Below are 19,369 nucleotides of genomic sequence, written 5' to 3'. Positions count from 1 at the left end.
ACTACTTAGATTTGAATTTAGTTCAACTACCACCAAGCTACTGAAACGTAGTTAAATCACTAGTTGAACTACATGTAGTTCACTACTCCCCAACACTAGTGCTTGTCTGTGTGTGTCTTCTCTCTCCTCACCAGGTGATGCTGAAGCTTACAGAGCCCATGTTGGACAGGATGTCGTTGATGAGGTAGTAGCCCCCTCCACGGGTCTTGAAGTATACATTGAGCTTGGTGAACTCCAGCTGGATGTCATTGATGTCGTGGAGGAACAACACCAGCAACCCAATGTTGTGGAATCTGAGAGGAGAGAGCAGTGGGGAGCACAGTGACAGTACACAAACAATATTAGCCGAGGACATAGCTGTGCTGTTATCTGGATGGTGCAATGTGAAAGCCAAATGGTTAGTCTTAGTCAATGACACGGATTGACTTTGAAACAAATATTGTTTAAAGCAAGGGAATAGTCTTACAGTCATCAAATAACACCGGGTTTTTTTTCAACATCAAATAACCTAGAGCCTTTTTACACTATGATAAATCAGCATTCTGCATTCTTAGAAAAAAGGGTTAAAAAAAGTTTTTCACCTGTCCCCATAGGAGAACCCTTTTTGGTTCCATTTAAAAACCCTTTTTGGTTCTAGGTAGAACCATTTCCTCTGTGGAAAGGGTTCTACATGGAACCCAAAACTGTTCCTCTTGTAACCAAAAGGGTTCTACTTGGAACCAACAAGGGTTCTTCAAAGGGTTCTTCTATGGGGCCCAATATTGTTTTCTAAGAGTGTGATTCGACAACTCGACAAAAGCATCTACAACTTTCGTTTATAACTATTGCTAAGAGGATATGTTGCCAATATTTCATCAATGTTCCTGAAAGGCAGTAGATTACAAAGCATCACATTTCGGCAGTGTTTCTCAAACCTGGGGCCACCAGGCAGGCAGGGAGTGGTCAGTTACCTGAAAGCGTAGGAGAAGGTGATGAGGGCCAGGGTGATGACGTGGTGCACCACCATGACGGTAGAATCCTTCCTCCAGGCATCCATGTAGACCGTGGCATAGATGGAGTGTCCGTAGAAGCTGCCCTGGATCAGGTAGGCGATGGCGATGTCCGTGGGCACCGTCATGCCACGCTTCCATTCTGGGAGAGGGAGAAGACAGAGAGAGAGGCTAAGGGTTAGAGGAGCAGATTGGGGGAACTCCACAGGAGAAAGGCAAGCACGTGCTGGCACACACACACGCACGCACGTACACACAAACATGCCTACTGGAACATACACACATGCAAACACATATGCACACTGGCATAGACACAACATGCTCGCTGACACACACGTACGCACGCACATACAGTACCAGTCAAAGGTTTGGACACACAGGCTGTAGCGTTAAGATTTCCCTTCACTGGAACCAAGGGGCCTAGCCCAAACCAATGCAAAACAGCCCCAGACCTTTATTCCTCCTCCTCCAAACTTTACAGTTGGCACTATGGATTGGGGCAGGTAGCTTTCACCTGGCCAAACCCAGATTCGTCCGTCGGACTGCCAGATGAAGTGTGATTCATCACTCCAGAGAACGTATTTCCACTGCTCCAGAGTCCAATGGCGGTGAGCTTTACACCACTCCAGTCGACGCTTGGCATTGCGCATGGTGATCTTAGGCTTGTGTACGGCTGCTTGGCGATGGAAACCCATTTCATTAAGCTCCCGACAAACAGTTATTGTGCTGACGTTGCTTCCAGAGACTTTATTGTCCCCATGGGGAAATTTTGTTGCAGTGTAATGTACACGTTTAAAGTGGCGTTTAAATACAAAACAAAATTGACAATACAACTTTCATAACAGTTACATACCAATAAAAAAATATATATAAAAAAGACTAGCCTGCTGGCCTTACTGAGTCGATAGGAACATTAGCCCGAGCAATTTAGGAGGGATATCACACCTGGCACAAATGATTGTCTAGTTCTGTTTTTCCTGCTGCGCCCAGAGGGGAGTAGTTCAAAGTCCGGGTACAGGACTAAAATGATTTTGTGAGCCTTGCGGAGGTCCCTGACCTTAAAGATCTCATTCAGGCCTGTCTGTTTGACTCCAAGTACCTTGCTTGCTGTGGTGATAATCCTTCTCAGCATATTTCTCTAGCTGACAGTGGCATTGCCAACCCAACAAACAATACAACAAGTTAAAATACTCTCAGTGAAAGATTTGTAAAACAGAGTCAGTATAGTACAGTCTACATTAAAATATCCCAGCTTTTTGAGAAAGTACAGTCTCTGTTGGCTCTTTTTGTAGATCAGGTCTGTACATTTACTCCACTGAAGCTTATTGTCCAAGAGGACACCCAGGTATTTGTATTCCTCTACGATCTCTATATTCTGACCTCTGATAGATATTGCAGAGGTAGGTGTTGTACACTTCCTGAAGTCTATGCAAGGCAGTTAACCCACTGTTCCTAGGCCGTCATTGTAAGTAAGAATTTGCTGGTCCTAATATTTATACATTTCTTAATTTCATTCTTTAATATTAGATGTGTGTATTGTTGTGAATTGTTAGATACTACTGCACTGTTGGAGCTAGGAACACAAGCATTTCGCTACACCAGCAATAACATCTGCTAAATATGTATGGGTTTCCATGGTGACATAGCCGCACACAAGCCTAAGATCACCATGCGCAATGCCAAGCTTTGGCTGGAGTGGTGTAAAGCTTGCCTCCATTGGACTCTGGAGCAGTGGAAGCACGTTCTCTGGAGTGATGAATCATGCTTCACCATCTGGTAATCCGACGGAAAAATCTGGGTTTGGCGGATGCCAGGAGTACGCTACCTGTCCCAATGCATAGTGCCAACTGTAAAGTTTGGTGGAGGATGAATAATGGTCTGGGGCTGTTTTTCATGGTTTGGTTTCATGGTTTTTCATGGTTTGAGTTCCAGTGAAGGGAAATCTTAACGCTACAGCATACAATGACATTCTAGACGATTCTGTGCCTCCAACTTTGTGGCAACAGTTTGGGGAAGGCCCTTTCCTGTTTCAGCATGACAATACCCCTGTGCACAAAGCGAGGTCCATACAGAAATGGTTTGTCGAGATCGGTGTGGAAGAACTTGACTGGCCTGCACAGAGCCATGACCTTAACCCCATCAAACACCTTTGGGATGAATTGGAACACCAACTGCGAGCCAGGCCTAATCACCCAACATCAGTGCCCGACCTCACTAACACTCTTGTGGCTGAATGGAAGAAAGTATCCGCAGCAATGTTCCAACATCTAGTGGAAAGTCTTCGCAGAAGAGTGGAGGCTGTTATAGCAGCAAAGGGGGATAAAATCTATTAATGCCCATGATTTTGGAATGAGATGTTTGATGAGGAGGTGTCCACATACTTTTGGTCATGTAGTGTAGCACTCTAAGGTCTGTCGTTGAATGACATACCAAGAGAAAAACTGCCCATTTACTACCACATTTTGAAAATTGCACCTTGTGCATTATTCAATTACAACTCTCAACAGCAGTTGAATGCCCGACTGAGTTCCACTGCTGACTATTTTAGGTCTACGTATCGCTTGACAATAATTGTGCAGCTTTTAAAAAATGTGTATGGCTTACCATAGAATACGGAGGGCGGGTCGTGGAAGAAGGTGTAGTTGGTGAAGAAAAGCAGGTAGGTGCTGTATGACCAGGACATGGTGTAGAAGACCAGCTTCCACGAGCTCTCTGGCATCTTGGCAGAATCTTTGGGCTGGAGACTACACCATTGTGCAAACGGCTGCAACACAAATCACAGGATACCTGGTTATTGTTCAAAACTCAGCTGGGGAAACTCTGCTTTCAGATTGTTTCGAAACTCAATGAAATGTTAAGAATGCAATGATCCAAGATGGCGTAGCAGTCAGACGTCTTTGTATTTTTCTTGTCTCGTTCCTTAACCTCAACTTCAAAATACTCTCCTGCAACCCGCCTCACCCAATGTGGTGTGGATCTGTTTTTTTTCTAAAGTATTTCTATTTACCTCCAAATTGGAATACCTCAACTGAAGCTAGCTAGCTATCTAGCTACCAGCTATCAGCTATCAGTCAGCTAACCACTGCTAGCGGTCATCAGCTAACCTTTAGCTCGGAAAGCTCTCGCCAGTTCGTACAACGCGTTTCAAACCAGAGCATACCGGACCTATTTTTCTCTCCATATCCCCGGATTCCTACCGCAAACTCTGAACCTTTTCATCTGTATCATCACAGCTAGCTAACCGCAACCTGGGTTGACTACTCCTGGCTAATGTTTCCGTTCCGGAGCTAGCACCAACTAGCCTGGAGCTAGCACCAACTAGCCTGGAGCTAGCCCATGCTAGACCCATCTCCCGGCTAGGGCTCCTGGGCTACTCCTGAATGCCACTCCTCGGCTACAATATCCGGACCCCATCTACTGCCGGTACGGGGCACGGAACCCCGCCGATCCTTCACGACTGGAATACCGACATAATCTGCCCGAGGATCCCAACAGGCCCCTCAGGCGCGACGTCCACTGAAGGCCCATTCTGCTAACCGCGGCCTGCAAGCTATCTAGAGCATATTGGACTGTTAGCTGGTCCATCGGCCAGTTTCTTGAACCACTATACCCATTTTGCCAATTGGACTTGGACCCGTCTGCTACTTGGAACCCTATTAATTCCACGACTGGTCTATCAACGTCACCGCACGAGGAGGCAAAAACAGACTTTCCCCCATCGCGACATCCATCTAAGGCCCTTATGCTAGCTTGCTAGCCCTGGCCTGCTAACTGCTAGCTTGCTATCCCCGGCCTGCTAACTGTCTGAATCGCCATGTCCCCAGCCAGCCCAACCACCCACTGGACCCATACGATCACTTGGCTACGCATGCCTCTCCCTAATATCAATATGCCTTGTCCATTACTGCCTTGGTTAGTGATTACTGTCTTATTTCACTGTAGTCTCTAGCCCTGCTCAATATGCCTTAACCAACCATGTTGTTCCACCTCCCACATATGCGATGACATCACCTGGTTTAAACGTCTCTAGAGACTATATCTCTCTCATCATTACTCAATGCCTAGGTTTACCTCCAATGTACTCTCTTCCTACCATACCTTTGGCTGTACATTATGCCTTGAATCTATGCAATCGTGCCCAGAAACCTGCTCCCTTTACTCTCTGTTCCGAACGTGCAAGACGGCCAGTTCTTATAGCCTTTAGCCGTACCCTTATCCTACTTCTCCTCTGTTCCTCTGGTGATATAGAGGTTAATCCAGGACCTGCAGTGCCTAGCTCCACTCCTACTCCCCAGGTGCTCTCATTTGTTGACTTCTGTAATCGTAAAAGCCTTGGTTTCATTCATGTTAACATTAAAAGCCTACTCCCTAAGTTTGCTTTATTCACTGCTTTAGCACATTCTGCCAACCTGGATGTCTTAGCCGTGTCTGAATCCTGGCTTAGGAAAGCCACCAAAAACTCTGAAATTTCCATCCCTAACTATAACATTTTCCGCCAAGATAAAACTGCCAAAGTGTTGCAATCTACTGCAGAGATATCCTGCAGAGTTCTATCTTACTATCCAGGTCTGTACCAAAATAATTCGAGCTTCTACTTCTAAAAATTCACCTTTCCAGAAACAAGTCTCTCACAGTTGCCGCTTGCTATAGACCACCCTCTGCCCCCAGCTGTGGCCTGAACACCATATGTGAATTGATTGCCCCCCATCTATCTTCTGAGCTCGTGCTGCTAGGTGACCTAAACTGGGACATGCTTAACTCCCCGGCCATCCTACAATCTAAGCTTGATGCCCTCAATCTCACACAAATTATCTATAAACCTACCAAGTACAACCCCAAATCCGTTAACACGGGCACCCTTATAGATATCATCCTAACTAACTCGCCCTCCAAATACACCTCTGCTGTTTTCAATCAAGATCTCAGCGATCACTGCCTCAAGGCCTGCATCCGTAATGGGTCTGCGGTCAAACGACCACCCCTCATCACTGTCAAACGCTCCCTAAAACACTTCAGCGAACAGGCCTTTCTAATAGACCTGGCCGGGGTATCCTGGAATGACATTGACCTCATCCCGTCAGTAGAGGATGCCTGGTTATTCTTGAAAAGTGCCTTCCTCACCATCTTAAATAAGCATGCTCCATTCAAAAAATGTAGAACCAGGAATAGATATAGCCCTTGGTTCACTCCAGACCTGTCTGCCCGTGACCAGCACAAAGATATCCTGTGGCATTCTGCATTAGCATCGAATAGCCCCCGTGATATGCAACTTTTCAGGGAAGTTAGGAACCAATATACACAGGCAGTTAGGAAAGCTAAGGCTAGCTTTTTCAAACAGGAATTTGCATCCTATAGTACAAACTCAAAAAAGTTATTGGACACTGTAAAGTCCATGGAGAATAAGAGCACCTCGTCCCAGCTGCCCACTGCACTGAGGATAGGAAACACTGTCACTACCGATAAATCCACAATAATTGAGAATTTCAATAAGCATTTTTCTATGGCTGGCCATGCTTTCCACCTGGCTACCACTACCCCAGTCAACAGCCCTGCGCTCCTCACAGCAACTCGCCCAAACCTCCCCCACTTCTCCTTCACCCAAATCCAGATAGCTGATGTTCTGAAAGAGCTGCAAAATCTGGACCCCTACAAATCAGCTGGGCTAGACAATCTGGACCCTCACTTTCTAAAATTATCTGCCGAAATTGTTGCAACCCCTATTACTAGCCTGTTCAACCTCTCTTTCGTATCGTCTGAGATTCCCATAGATTGGAAAGCTGCCACGGTCATCCCCCTCTTCAAAGGGGGAGAAACTCTAGACCCAAACTGCTACAGACCTATATCTATTCTACCCTGCCTTTCTAAGGTCTTTGAAAGCCAAGTTAACAAACAGATTACCGACCATTTCGAATCTCACCGTACCTTCTCCGCTATGCAATCTGGTTTCAGAGCTGGTCATGGGTGCACCTCAGCCAAGCTCAAGGTCCTAAACGATATCATAACCGCCATCGATAAGAGACATTACTGTGCAGCCGTATTCATCGACCTGGCTAAGGCTTTCCACTCTGGTAATCACAAGATTCTTATTGGCAGACTTAACAGCCTTGGTTTCTCAAATGATTGCCTCGCTTGGTTCACCAACTACTTCTCCGATCGAGTTCAGTATGTCAAATCGGAGGGCCTGTTGTCCGGACCTCTGGCAGTCTCTATGGGGGTGCCACAGGGTTCAATTCTCGGGCCGACTCTCTTCTCTGTATACATCAATGATGTCGCTCTCGCTGCTGGTGATTATTTGATCCACCTCTACGCAGACGACACCATTCTGTATACCTCTGGCCCTTCGTTGGACACTGTGTTAACTAACCTCCAGATGAGCTTAAATGCCATACAACTCTCCTTCCGTGGCCTCCAACTGCTCTTAAATGCAAGTAAAACTAAATGCATGCTCTTCAATCGATCGCTGCCCGAACCTGCCCGCCTGTCCAGCATCACTACTCTGGACGGTTCTGATTTAGAATATGTGGACAACTACAAATACCTAGGTGTCTGGTTAGACTGTAAACTCTCCTTCCAGACTCACATTAAACATCTCCAAACCAAAATTAAATCTAGAATCGGCTTCCTATTTCACAACAAAGCATCCTTCACTCATGCTGCCAAACATACCCTCGTAAAACTGACCATCCTAAAGATCCTCGATTTCGGCAATGTCATTTACAAAATAGTCTCCAATACTCTACTCAACAAATTAGATGCAGTCTATCACAGTGCCATCCATTTTGTCACCAAAGCCCCATATACTACCCACCACTGCGACCTGTATGCTCTCGTTGGCTGGCCCTCGCTTCATACTCGTCGCCAAACCCACTGGCTTCAGGTTATCTACAAGTCTCTGCTAGGTAAAGCCCCGCCTTATCTCAGCTCACTGGTCACCATAGCAGCACCCACCCGTAGCACGCGCTCCAGCAGGTATATCTCACTGGTCACCCCCAAAGCCAATTCTTCCTTTGGCCGCCTCTTCTTCCAGTTCTCTGCTGCCAATTACTGGAACGAACTGCAAAAATCTCTGAAGCTGGAGACTCTTACCTCCCTCACTAGCTTTAAGCACCGCAGTCAGAGCAGCTCACAGATCACTACACCTGTTCATAGCTCATCTGTAAATAGCCCATCCAATCTACCTCGTCCCCATACTGTATTTATTTATTTATCTTGCTCCTTTGCACCCCAGTATCTCAACTTGCACATTCATCCTCTGCACATCCTACCATTCCAGTGTTGAATTGCTATATTGTAATTACTTTGTCAACATGGCCTATTTATTGCCTTAACTCTCTTATCCTACCTCATTTGCACATGTTGTATATAGATTTTCCTACTGTATTATTGACTGTATGTTTGTTTATTCCATGTGTAACTGTGTTGTTGTATGTGTCGAACTACTTTGCTTTATCTTGGCCAGGTCGCAGCTGCAAATGAGAACTTGTTGTCAACTAGCCTACCTGGTTAAATAAAGGTGAAATAAAATAAATTAAAACATGCATTAGTGTTGTAGTGTTGCACATTGATAAGTAATGGGACTGCTTAGCTGACGCGAAACACATGGTAGGTGCATTACTACAAAAACACGTGATTTCAAACGTCTGGCAAGTATGGGAAAATATTTGTATAACTAACTCAAGATAGACCACAGCATGTTGTTTCCAATGGAAGCAAATTATTCATAGTGGGCAGCACAAGCAAGGAGGTGGACATAGCCAAGCACGAGTTAGCATGATCTTATTGGAGCATTCTAGCCTGTAGGTTGCATTAGGGAAAGCCTACTCTGTGAAGTGCGCGTGTACAATAAATACATTTGCCTTTGCGCTCCTTCTAAACAACAACAAAAAACGTAAACTTTGGCAAAGGGTAAAGTCTACAAAACTTAGTCCAGATTTTAGTTTTGGGAACAGAAAACTGTATGGAGATCAAAATTAGCAGAATGTCGGCCAAAATCCATCTCGCCCCATCTTCTGCCACTGCCGGCCACTGGGCTTCCTCTCATCACCATATTTGGTGGTGAGTGGAAATGCCAATCGGATGCTTCAGATTTATACATCCGGTAAAACATCTGGCTCATCGTTCTCTCTCTGGTATGGGTAGCTGCAGCCCAAAATGGCGACCGGAGTATGGGCAAGCAGGTGTGTCGAAAGGAGTGGGTGTATGGAAAGCGAATCAGCTGGTTGGGCTGCACGAGTCGATAAGCCGGCGACCAGTACACCGTTGCCAATATCAGGGTGACAGTCACAGTAAGCACACACATATAAGGCATGAAGCAACAGTACACCCATCATGAGTTGGCCAATTTTTTATAAAAATTAAACAATCGTCAGTTTTATAACTGAAAATGTATAATTATTTGTGTTAAACTAACAGTGAAATACAACTCACACTCATCCTCTGGATTCAACAGAAGTACAGACTCTCGGGGTATGGTAGCTCAATGTATGGTAGTTGTGTGTTAAGAAACAGAAGAAAAAAACACAGCTCAATCAAAACTGTCTAACCTATAGCAGAGTGCTTTTGACACACCACTCCTACACACACGCCCACTACTTTCCTTTTGACACACCACTCCTACACACACGCCCACTACTTTCCTTTTGACACACCACGCCTACACACACGCCCACTACTTTCCTTTTGACACACCACTCCTACACACACGCCCACTACTTTCCTTTTGACACACCACTCCTACACACACGCCCACTACTTTCCTTTTGACACACCACTCCTACACACACGCCCACTACTTTCCTTTTGACACACCACTCCTACACACACGCCCACTACTTTCCTTTCAACACACCCACTACTTTCCTTTTGACACACCACTCCTACACAAACGTCGACTATATTGCTTTCAACACACCCACTCCTTTCCACACGCCCTTTTGACACACCCGCTCGCCCATACTCCGGTCACCATATTGGGATGCAGATACCACCTTTTCATGTTTAGCAGAAACGTGTCTTCTCATGCAAATCTCCCCATGTCCATGGTAGTCACTAGTTACCACAGCCACAAAGTCAAAAGGCCTGCCTACTCGACCAATCAGATGAGGGAGTGTGATGATGTGTATACTGGCTCAGAAGGCCCGCGTACCCGAACCAATCAGATGAGGGAGTGTTCTTTGTTCGCTGGAAGAGCCACATTCTCAAAATGGCATATCTCGAGTTCAACTTTGAAGACCAAATAGCTAAGTACATTTGGGAACAAGAATTGGCAACGTCACTCAAATTCATTACATTGAGAATGGACAAAAGTTTTGGGTAAAAGAGTAAGTTGGTTGTTTTCTTTTTTACATAACTAGTAGCTAACTTTTGCTACATTCATCTAAAATGAGCTAGCTAGCTAGCATAAGGGATTCCATTCCAAGCACAGAGGAGTCACAGGCGGTCAGTGGCACCTTAATTGGGGAGAATGGGCTCATACTAATGGCTGGAACGGAATTAATGGAATGGTATCGAACACATCAAACACACGGTTTCCATGTGTTTGATACCATTTCATTCACTCCATTCCAACCATTAGTATAGCCGTCCTCCCCTCAGCAGCCTCCTGTTAGAGGAGTAATTATATTTGCTAGATTAACGTGTAGTTTCCTTATAAGCCTTTCATTCTAATACTAATATATCATATTCTTGACATTCAACAGATGCACATCTTTTGACAAGAAAAAAACTCAGTTGGGAGAGTACAAGTCTCCCATTCAGTGGTGTTCCCTTTCAAGTTGTCGGCACGAAGCGATATGACAGACAAACAAAAGCCAAAGAGAAATACAGTGCATTCGGAAAGTGTTCAGACTCCTTGAATTTTTTTCACATTTTGTTACGTTACATCCTTATTCTAAAATGGATAACATAAATTTTTTTCCTCATCAATCTACACACAACACCCCATAATTTTTGCAAATTTGATATTTCTTTTTAAACAGAAATACCTTATTTACATAAGTATTCAGTCCCTTTGCTATGACACTCAAAATTGAGCTCAGGTACATCTTGTTTCCATTGATCACCATTGAGACGTTTCTATAACTTGATTGGAATCCACATGTGGTGAATTCAATTGATTGGACATGATTTGGAAAGGCACACACCTGTCTATAAAAGGTCCCACAGTTGACAGTGTATGTCAGAGCAAAAACCAAGCCATGAGGTCGTAGGAATTATCTGTAGAGCTCCAAGACAGGATTGTGTTGAGGCACAGATCTGGCGAAGGGTACCAAAACATTTCTGCATCATTGAAGGTCCCCAAGAACACAGTGGCCTCCATCGTTCATACATTAAAAAAAAAAAATAATAAATGGAAGAAGTTTGGAACCACCAAGACTCTTCCTAGAGCTGGCCGCCCGGCAAACTGAGTAATCGGGGGAGAAGGGCCTTGGTCAGAAAGGTGACCAAGAACCTGATGATCACTATGAGAGCTCCAGAATTCCTCTATGGAGATGGGACAACCTTCCAGAAGGACAAACATCTCTGCAGCACTCCACCAATCAGGCCTTTATGGTCGAGTGGCCAGACGGAAGCCACTCCTCAGTAAAAGACACATGACAGCCCGCTTGGAGTTTGCCAAAAGGCGCCTAAAGAACTCTCAGACCATGAGAAACAAGATTCTCTGGTCTGATGAAACCAAGATTGAACTCTTTGGCCTGAAGGTTCACCTTCCAACAGGACAACGACCCTAAGCACACAGCCAAGACAATGCAGGAGTGGCTTCGGGACAAGTCTCTGAATGTCCTTGAGTGGCCCAGCCAGAGCCGGGACTTGAACCCGATCAAACATCTCTGAAGATACCTGAAAATAGCTGTGCAGCAACGCTCCCCATCCAACCTGACAGAGCTTGAGAGGATCTGCATCGAAGAATGGGAGAAACTCCCCAAATACAGGTGTACCAAGCATGTAGCATCATACCCAAGAAGACTCGACCCTGTAATCGATGTCAAAGGTGCTTCAATAATGTACTGAGTAAAGGGTCTGAATACTTATTTAAATGTGATATTTCCGGGGGGTTTTTATACATTTGCAAAAATAAAAAATACAAGTTTTTTGTTTCGTGATTATGGGGTATTGTGTGCTTATTGATGATGGAAAAAAAACATTGTAATTAATTTTAGAATAAGGCTGTAATGTAACAAAATGTGGAAAAAGTCAAGGGGTCTGAATACTTTCAGAATGCACAGCATGCTGCTGAAATGAACAAGAAGACAGTAACTTCAAAAATACATCACTGTAATTTATACCATACACTTTTAAAACATTAATTTAATTTGAATAATGTTGAAGTAGTAACTAACAATGGAATGTTCCTTAATAAAATTGAACAAGATGGGACTTTAAACATGTGTCCCAACTCTGTGGTCACTAAAGATTCCATGGTACTTATTGTAAGAGTACGTAAGTGGGGTTAGGGTAGTGAGTTTCCCCTTACAATGTAAAGAACTTTGGATGTCTAGTGCCATGAAAGTCCTATTTTTTATTTATTTTTTACATAAATGTTTTATTCAAGAGCACGTAAAGAACATGTACCATACACAACTTATCTTTGCTGTCTTTACTAAAGAGCGAAATTACATTCACATGTTAAGGGTACATTTTGGCTGTATAGAGCAAATATTTTAAGAGTCTGAATAAGTATACAATTTGGATTAAGCCACACGAAAACAACAGAAACAAACAAAAAGCCCATAAATGACAGAATAAGGACCCGTACGATATGTCAGGAACTCTGACCAGACACCTTCATACCTATGCTGTCTATGTTGCAAGATTGATGTAATTCTCTCCATGTCAGCAAGTTCCCCGCATAGACCCAACCACATATCTTTTGAGGGTGCATGTTAATTTTTCCAGCATTTTGTTACACATTTCCTTGCTGCTGCCAAAAGATAATCTATTTTTATTTTGTATTTTTTTATTTAACCTTTATTTAACCAGGTAAGCTAGTTGAGAACAAGTTCTCATTTACAACTGCGACCTGGCCAAGATAAAGCAAAGCAGTGCAACACAAACAACAAGACAGAGTTACACATGGAATAAACAAGCGTACAGTCAATAACACAATAGAAAAAAAAGAAAGTCTATATACAGTGTGTGCAAATGGCGTGAGGAGGTAAGGCAATAAATAGGCCAAAGTAGCGAAGTAATTACAATTTAGCAGATTAACACTGGAGTGATAGATGACCAGATGATGATGTGCAAGTAGAAATACTGGTGTGCAAAAGAGCAGAAAAGTAAATAAAAGCAATATGGGGATGAGGTAGGTAGATTGGATGGGCTATGTACAGTTGCAGCGATCGGTTAGCTGCTCAGATAGCTGATATTTAAAGTTAGTGAGGGAAATGTAAGTCTCCAGCTGGAGACTATCAATTTAAGTGGAGAGGATTGGAGAGTATCCACAGGAATAATACCTAAAAGGAGATGACATGGGTCTGGTTGCATAATAATACCTGTGATGTCCTGAATAAAATGGAGAATTTCAGACCAAAAAAATGGATTTGCAACATTGCCAAAATATCTGTGATAAAGTACCTATTTGTCCACACTGCCTCCAACACGTAGCGGATATTCCTTTTTTCAATTTATTAAGTTCATCAGGGCTCATAAATAAACGATGTAGTACCTTGAACTGAAAGTCCCTTGTTTTATTAAGTTCATCAGGGCTCATAAATAAACGATGTAGTACCTTGAACTGAAAGTCCCTTGTTTTATTAAGTTCATCAGGGCTCATAAATAAACGATGTAGTACCTTGAACTGAAAGTCCCTTGTTTTATTAAGTTCATCAGGGCTCATAAATAAATGATGTAGTACCTTGAACTGAAAGTCCCTTGTTTTATTAAGTTCATCAGGGCTCATAAATAAATGATGTAGTACCTTGAACTGAAAGTCCCTTGTTTTATTAAGTTCATCAGGGCTCATAAATAAACGATGTAGTACCTTGAACTGAAAGTCCCTTGTTTTATTAAGTTCATCAGGGCTCATAAATAAACGATGTAGTACCTTGAACTGAAAGTCCCTTGTTTTATTAAGTTCATCAGGGCTCATAAATAAACGATGTAGTACCTTGAACTGAAAGTCCCTTGTTTTATTAAGTTCATCAGGGCTCATAAATAAATGATGTAGTACCTTGAACTGAAAGTCCCTTGTTTGGTTACATGTAGTGGCTTTCTATATGTTTTCAATATGTTCCCCCAGCTCTCCTCTGATATCTGCACCTGTCATTCAACCTGCCATGACTTCCTAAGATTATCTAAAGATAATGTTTGCATGTTAAAGATATTGTGATAAACATTTGAACCAGTTCTAATGTTTCCCCTTGATAAAGTGATTCAATCATCTCGCCAATAGGCAAAATTCACTCAGTCATTTTTTGTAACAATCCCTTTTTTAACAATGAATTGCCTTACTTGAAGGTACCTATAAAAATGTGTTTGGGATGTAATGAATTCCTTCTGGATGTAATGAATTCCTTCTTGAAATTCTAAATTGTTTTTGCCTTTGAATAGTTGATAGACTACAAAGCCCTTCTCTTCCCATTCCCTAAATCCTTGTGACATAGTAGCAGGGAGAAAGGATGGGTTGTGAAATATAGGCGAGTGTCTAGAAATGTAATTTCTCAGCTTATATTGGTGTTGAACCTCCCTCTATGTCTTCAATGTAAGAGTAATAATTGTGGTTTGTTTAATCCTGTCAATAGAAATAGGGCCTGCTATAAAGAGAAGACAATGTAAAGGCATATCACAATATTGACTCTCAATTTCAAGCCATGACAAATCCTTCGGTTGTTGAATCCATGATGCTATGTGATTAAGTTGCATTGCCCAGTAATATGATTAAAGGTTAGGGAGGCCAAGCCCACCCAATTCTTTGAACAGCTGCAGTTTTTATAACTAATACGAGCCTTTTTATTTTGCCATAAAAATGTGCCTAAGGCTGCATTTAGGTGAGTAAAGGTTTTAGCAGGGATTTTAATAGGAAACATTGAAAACAGATAGAGCAGTCTTGGTAAGACATGAATTTTCACTGAAGCAATCCGACCTGCTAGAGATATAGGGAGGGGCATCCAACGGTCGAGATCTTCAGTGATTTTACTAATCACAGGGGGGTAGTTCAAAGCATATAGTTTCCCATAGTCTGATGTAATATTAAGACCCGAGTAACGCATGCTTGTATCAGTCCACTTAAATGCCTAGTTGTCTTTGATACTTGAGGGTGCATCACCAAATGTCATCATAGTAATACTTTTACCAACGTTCATATTATAGCCGGATGTAGCACCATATTCACCTATTAACTTGAATATATTTGGAATCATTGTCTCAGAATCTGTTATGTACAGGATGACATAGTCTGCATAGATATATATAGAGAGATGTTAACATATGTTTCCCATGCCAATAAAGCCCCTTGAATTGAATTGAATCGATATCTTGTGTTCATTTTACCCCACCTGCAGACCATGAATGTTTATCGCACTTCGAATGGCTTCCGCCAGAGGTTCTATACTAAGGGAAAATAACAGTGGCGAGAGACAATCTCCTTGACGATTTCCTCGTTGTAGCGAAAAGGAATGCGGCATATTCCCATTACTTCTAACAGATGATTTGGGACTAGAATATATCAGCTCTATCCATTTCAAAAAGCGCTCCCCAAAATCAAATGTGGTCAAATGCCTTTTCAGCATCAAGAGATAGTATAACTGTTTGTTTGAGTTGAGTCTTAGAGTAATTGATAATATTCAAAAGTCGTCTTATATTCGACGTTGTGTGACGTCCTTTAATGAACCCGGTTTGATCTGGATTGATACATTTTGATACTACAGTACATCCTCAATTCTTCATGTTAAAATCTTATTCAGGATTTTAGAGTCACAATTTAGTAAATTTACTGGTCTATGGGAACCACAGTCTAGTGGGTCTTTACCTGGCTTCTTTAACAGGGTGATGATTGCTTCACACCAAGTATCTGGATATTTATTGCGCTCTATAACCTCATGAAGAACCCCTCTGATTAGCGGTATTAGTTCTTTACTGAAAGTTTTATAGAACTCACAGGGGGACCCGGACACTTAACATTTTGTATGCTTCTGACGGCTGTTATTTCCTTATCTTCACGCGATAGCTCTGGCAGCTTCAAATGTGTGAGAAAGTCCTCCGGAGAGGAAACATCTTTAGGTTTCTTATATAGGGTCTCATGGTACTCAGCAAATGTATTATTTATTTCTTTGGGACAAGAAGTGACTTTGCCCTGCACAGTTCTGATATTGGGAAAACATCGTTCAGCTGCATCTTTTTTAAGTTGCAGTGCAATAAGTTTCCCTGGTTGTCTCCCTGAGTATAGCATTTATTTTGGGCAAATCGTATAGAACCCTCAGCTTTATAAGTAAGAAGCGTACTATAGGGCAGTGGGTTCAGCTCAAACAAACCTGGTAGCGTCTGCTCAGCTGCCCTTGTGTTTGGGCTAACAGAGTAATACCTAGGCTGTCGCTGTAAAACAGACACTCCAATAGCTGCCAGATGTGTAGCTCATGTAGGGATAACTAGCCTGTTGCTATGCTAACTGACAGGTTCTGGTTGAGGCTGGTCTGACAGCGGAGCGAGAGATGGAGGAGACAAACAACAACACTGGATGGCAATTACAGAAACATTTGCTATTTTCCTATGATTCTAAATGTGTTGATGTACACCAGCCCTTCAACTGCCTAACGAGAGACTTCCATGGAGGCCTAAATCCTGTTATTAAACCACTGAAAAGTATTCAACTACGGTCCTACCTTTGAAAACCATGGAAAGTGGGGAACTCCTTGTCAACAGGCTTGATATATTCTTCATTTTATTTTATATAACCTTTATTTAACAGACAAGTCAGTTAAGAACAAATTCTTATTTACAATGATGGCCTACCAAGAGGCAAAAGGCCTCCGGCAGGGACGGGGGCTGGGATTAAACATTTAAATGAATTAAATAAAAATATAGGACAAAACACACATCACGACAAGAGAGACTAAGACAACAACATAGCATGGCAGCAACACATGTCAACACAGCATGGTACAGTAGCAACACAACATGACAACAACATGGTAGCAGCACAAAACATGGTACAAACATTAATGGGCACAGACAACAGAACAAAGTGAAAGAAGCTAGAGACAACAGTACATCACACAAAGCAGCCACAACTGTCAGTAAGAATGTCCATGATTGAGATAAAACTGTCCAGTTTGAGTGTTTGTTGCAGCTCGTTCCAGTCGCTAGCTGCAGCCAACTGAAAAGACGAGCGACCCAGGGATGTGTTTGCTTTGGGGACCTTTAACAGAATGTGACTGGCAGAACGGGTGTTGTATGTGGAGGATGAGGGCTGCAGTAGATATCTCAGAAAGGGGGGAGTGAGACCTCAGAGGGTTTTCCAACAGGTATACAGAGATTACCAGTTTACAGAGGAGTATAGAGTGCAGTGATGTGTCATATAAGGAGCATTGGTGACAAATCTGTGGCCGAATGGTAAAGAACACCTAGCCGCTCGTGAGCACCCTTACCTGCCAATCTATAAATTACGTCTCCATAATCTAGCATGGGTAGGATGGTCATCTGAATCAGGGTTAGTTTGGCAGCTGGGGTGAAAGAGAAGCGATTACGATAGAGGAAACCAAGTCTAGATTTAACTTTAGCCTGCAGCTTTGATATGTGCTGAGAGAAGGACAGTGCACCGTCTAGCTATACTCCCAAGTACTTGTATGAAGTGACTACCTCGAGCTCTCAACCCTCAGAGGTAGTAATCACACCTGTCGGAAGAGGGGCATTCTTCTTACCAAACCACATGACCTTTGTTTTGGAGGTGTTCAGGGCAGAGAAAGCTTGTTGGACACTAAGAAAGCTTTGTTGTAGAGCGTTTAACACAAAATCCGGGGAGGGGCCAGCTGAGTATAAGACTGTATCATCTGCATATACATGGATGAGAGAGCTTCCTACTGCCTGAGCTATGTTGTTGATGTAAATTGAGAAGAGTGTGGGGCCTAGGATTGAGCCTTGGAGTGCTCCCTTGGTGATAGGCAGTGACTGAGACAGCAGATGTTCTGACTTTATACACTCCACTCTTTGAGAGAGGTAGTTAGCAAACCAGGCCAAAGACCCCTCAGAGACACCAATACCCCTTAGAATGGAATGGTCTATCGTATCAAAAGTTTTGGCCAAGTCAAAAGAAATAGCAGCACAACATTGCTTATAATCAAGGGCAATGGTGACATCACTGAGGACCTTTAAGGTTGCAGTGACTCGTCCCTAACCTGAGCGGAATCCAGATTGCATACCAGAGAGAATACTATAGACATCAATAAAGCCAGTCAGTTGATTATTGACAAGTTTTTCCAACACTTTTGATAAACAGGTCAAAATAGAAATAGGCCTATAACAGTTAGGATCAGCTTGATCTCCCCCTTTAAATAAAGGACGAACCGTTGCTGCCTTCCAAGCAATGGGAACATTGGGGCTAGTTGCATTAGAAGGGGTGGGAGATGAGGAAATGTTGGATGGGCAAGGAGGCATGGCTGAGTCAAATAGGAAACCTGACTTAATGAAGTGGTGATTAAAATGCTTAGCCATGTGTTTCTTGCATACTACTAATGAAGGTTCACTCCCACCACAACTCTTTCAGACTCTGGCCTTTGCAGAGCTACAGTGTCCGGAGGAGACAATGAGCTCACATTTCCTTTGCCCTCTCAATCATATTGTCATAGAGTAGCTTTGTTGTTGGGGTTACAGAGCTCTGCCAAGTTGAACAGCCACAATGTGTTTTTGTCTACGTACCAAGGGGTTGCCATGAGAAGGAAAGAGAGAGGGGAAAAACGCTGTTGTGGTCAAGGCTGTGTATTCCAGCTTGCCAGGGGAAAGACAGGAGGCAAACACATGTGATTTATAGGATTTGGTTAGTGAATCATTATAAAGGACTGCCTGTCTGCTTTGGTAATGATTTGAGTGTTGTCTAAAGAGGTTTCGGAGCTGCTTCTTCATGCACTATTTGGTTGAAGCCAGTTATATATCAACACTTAATCAAGCTTTATATGAGGACATGTAAGGATCATCTCTTCAGTTCAGGGCTGTTGGGACTTTGAATTAAGACAAAATTAGTTGTGCTATACTAATACAGCTCACTACTACAGTTACCTGTTAACAGGGATCTAAAGTGCAACCAATTTGGTTGCATATGTGACAAAACATTTTGCTGTGCGACCAGAGTTATATTTTGGGAGCACTGTGCGACTAGGAAAAACATCTCCCAGATAATAATTTATGTAACGATAAGGCTTCGCTGTACCATTGTTTCCGAGAGTGCCCTGGAG

At 42.9% G+C, this 19,369-nt stretch overlaps 1 protein-coding gene across 2 annotated transcripts in view; it reads right to left on the bottom strand.

Moving 5' to 3' along the window:
• LOC106573829 (ceramide synthase 1) overlaps nt 1-19,369 on the bottom strand; it is a 51,486-nt gene that overhangs the window by 19,148 nt on the left and 12,969 nt on the right. For both annotated transcript variants that reach the window (XM_014149198.3, XM_014149199.3), the window contains exons 2-4: nt 3,594-3,753; nt 951-1,131; nt 132-293 (exon numbers count right to left, since the gene is read on the bottom strand). In XM_014149198.3, coding sequence (XP_014004673.1) covers nt 132-293; nt 951-1,131; nt 3,594-3,753 — 503 coding nt within the window. The remainder of the gene's footprint in view (nt 1-131; nt 294-950; nt 1,132-3,593; nt 3,754-19,369) is intronic.

Source organism: Salmo salar, chromosome 16, assembly GCF_965601325.2.
Source record: "Salmo salar chromosome 16, fSalSal1, whole genome shotgun sequence".
In the NCBI taxonomy this organism is placed as follows: domain Eukaryota; kingdom Metazoa; phylum Chordata; class Actinopteri; order Salmoniformes; family Salmonidae; genus Salmo; species Salmo salar.
The sequence above is the reverse complement of the archived record's forward strand: the minus strand, read 5'-3'. Positions and strand labels throughout refer to the sequence as shown.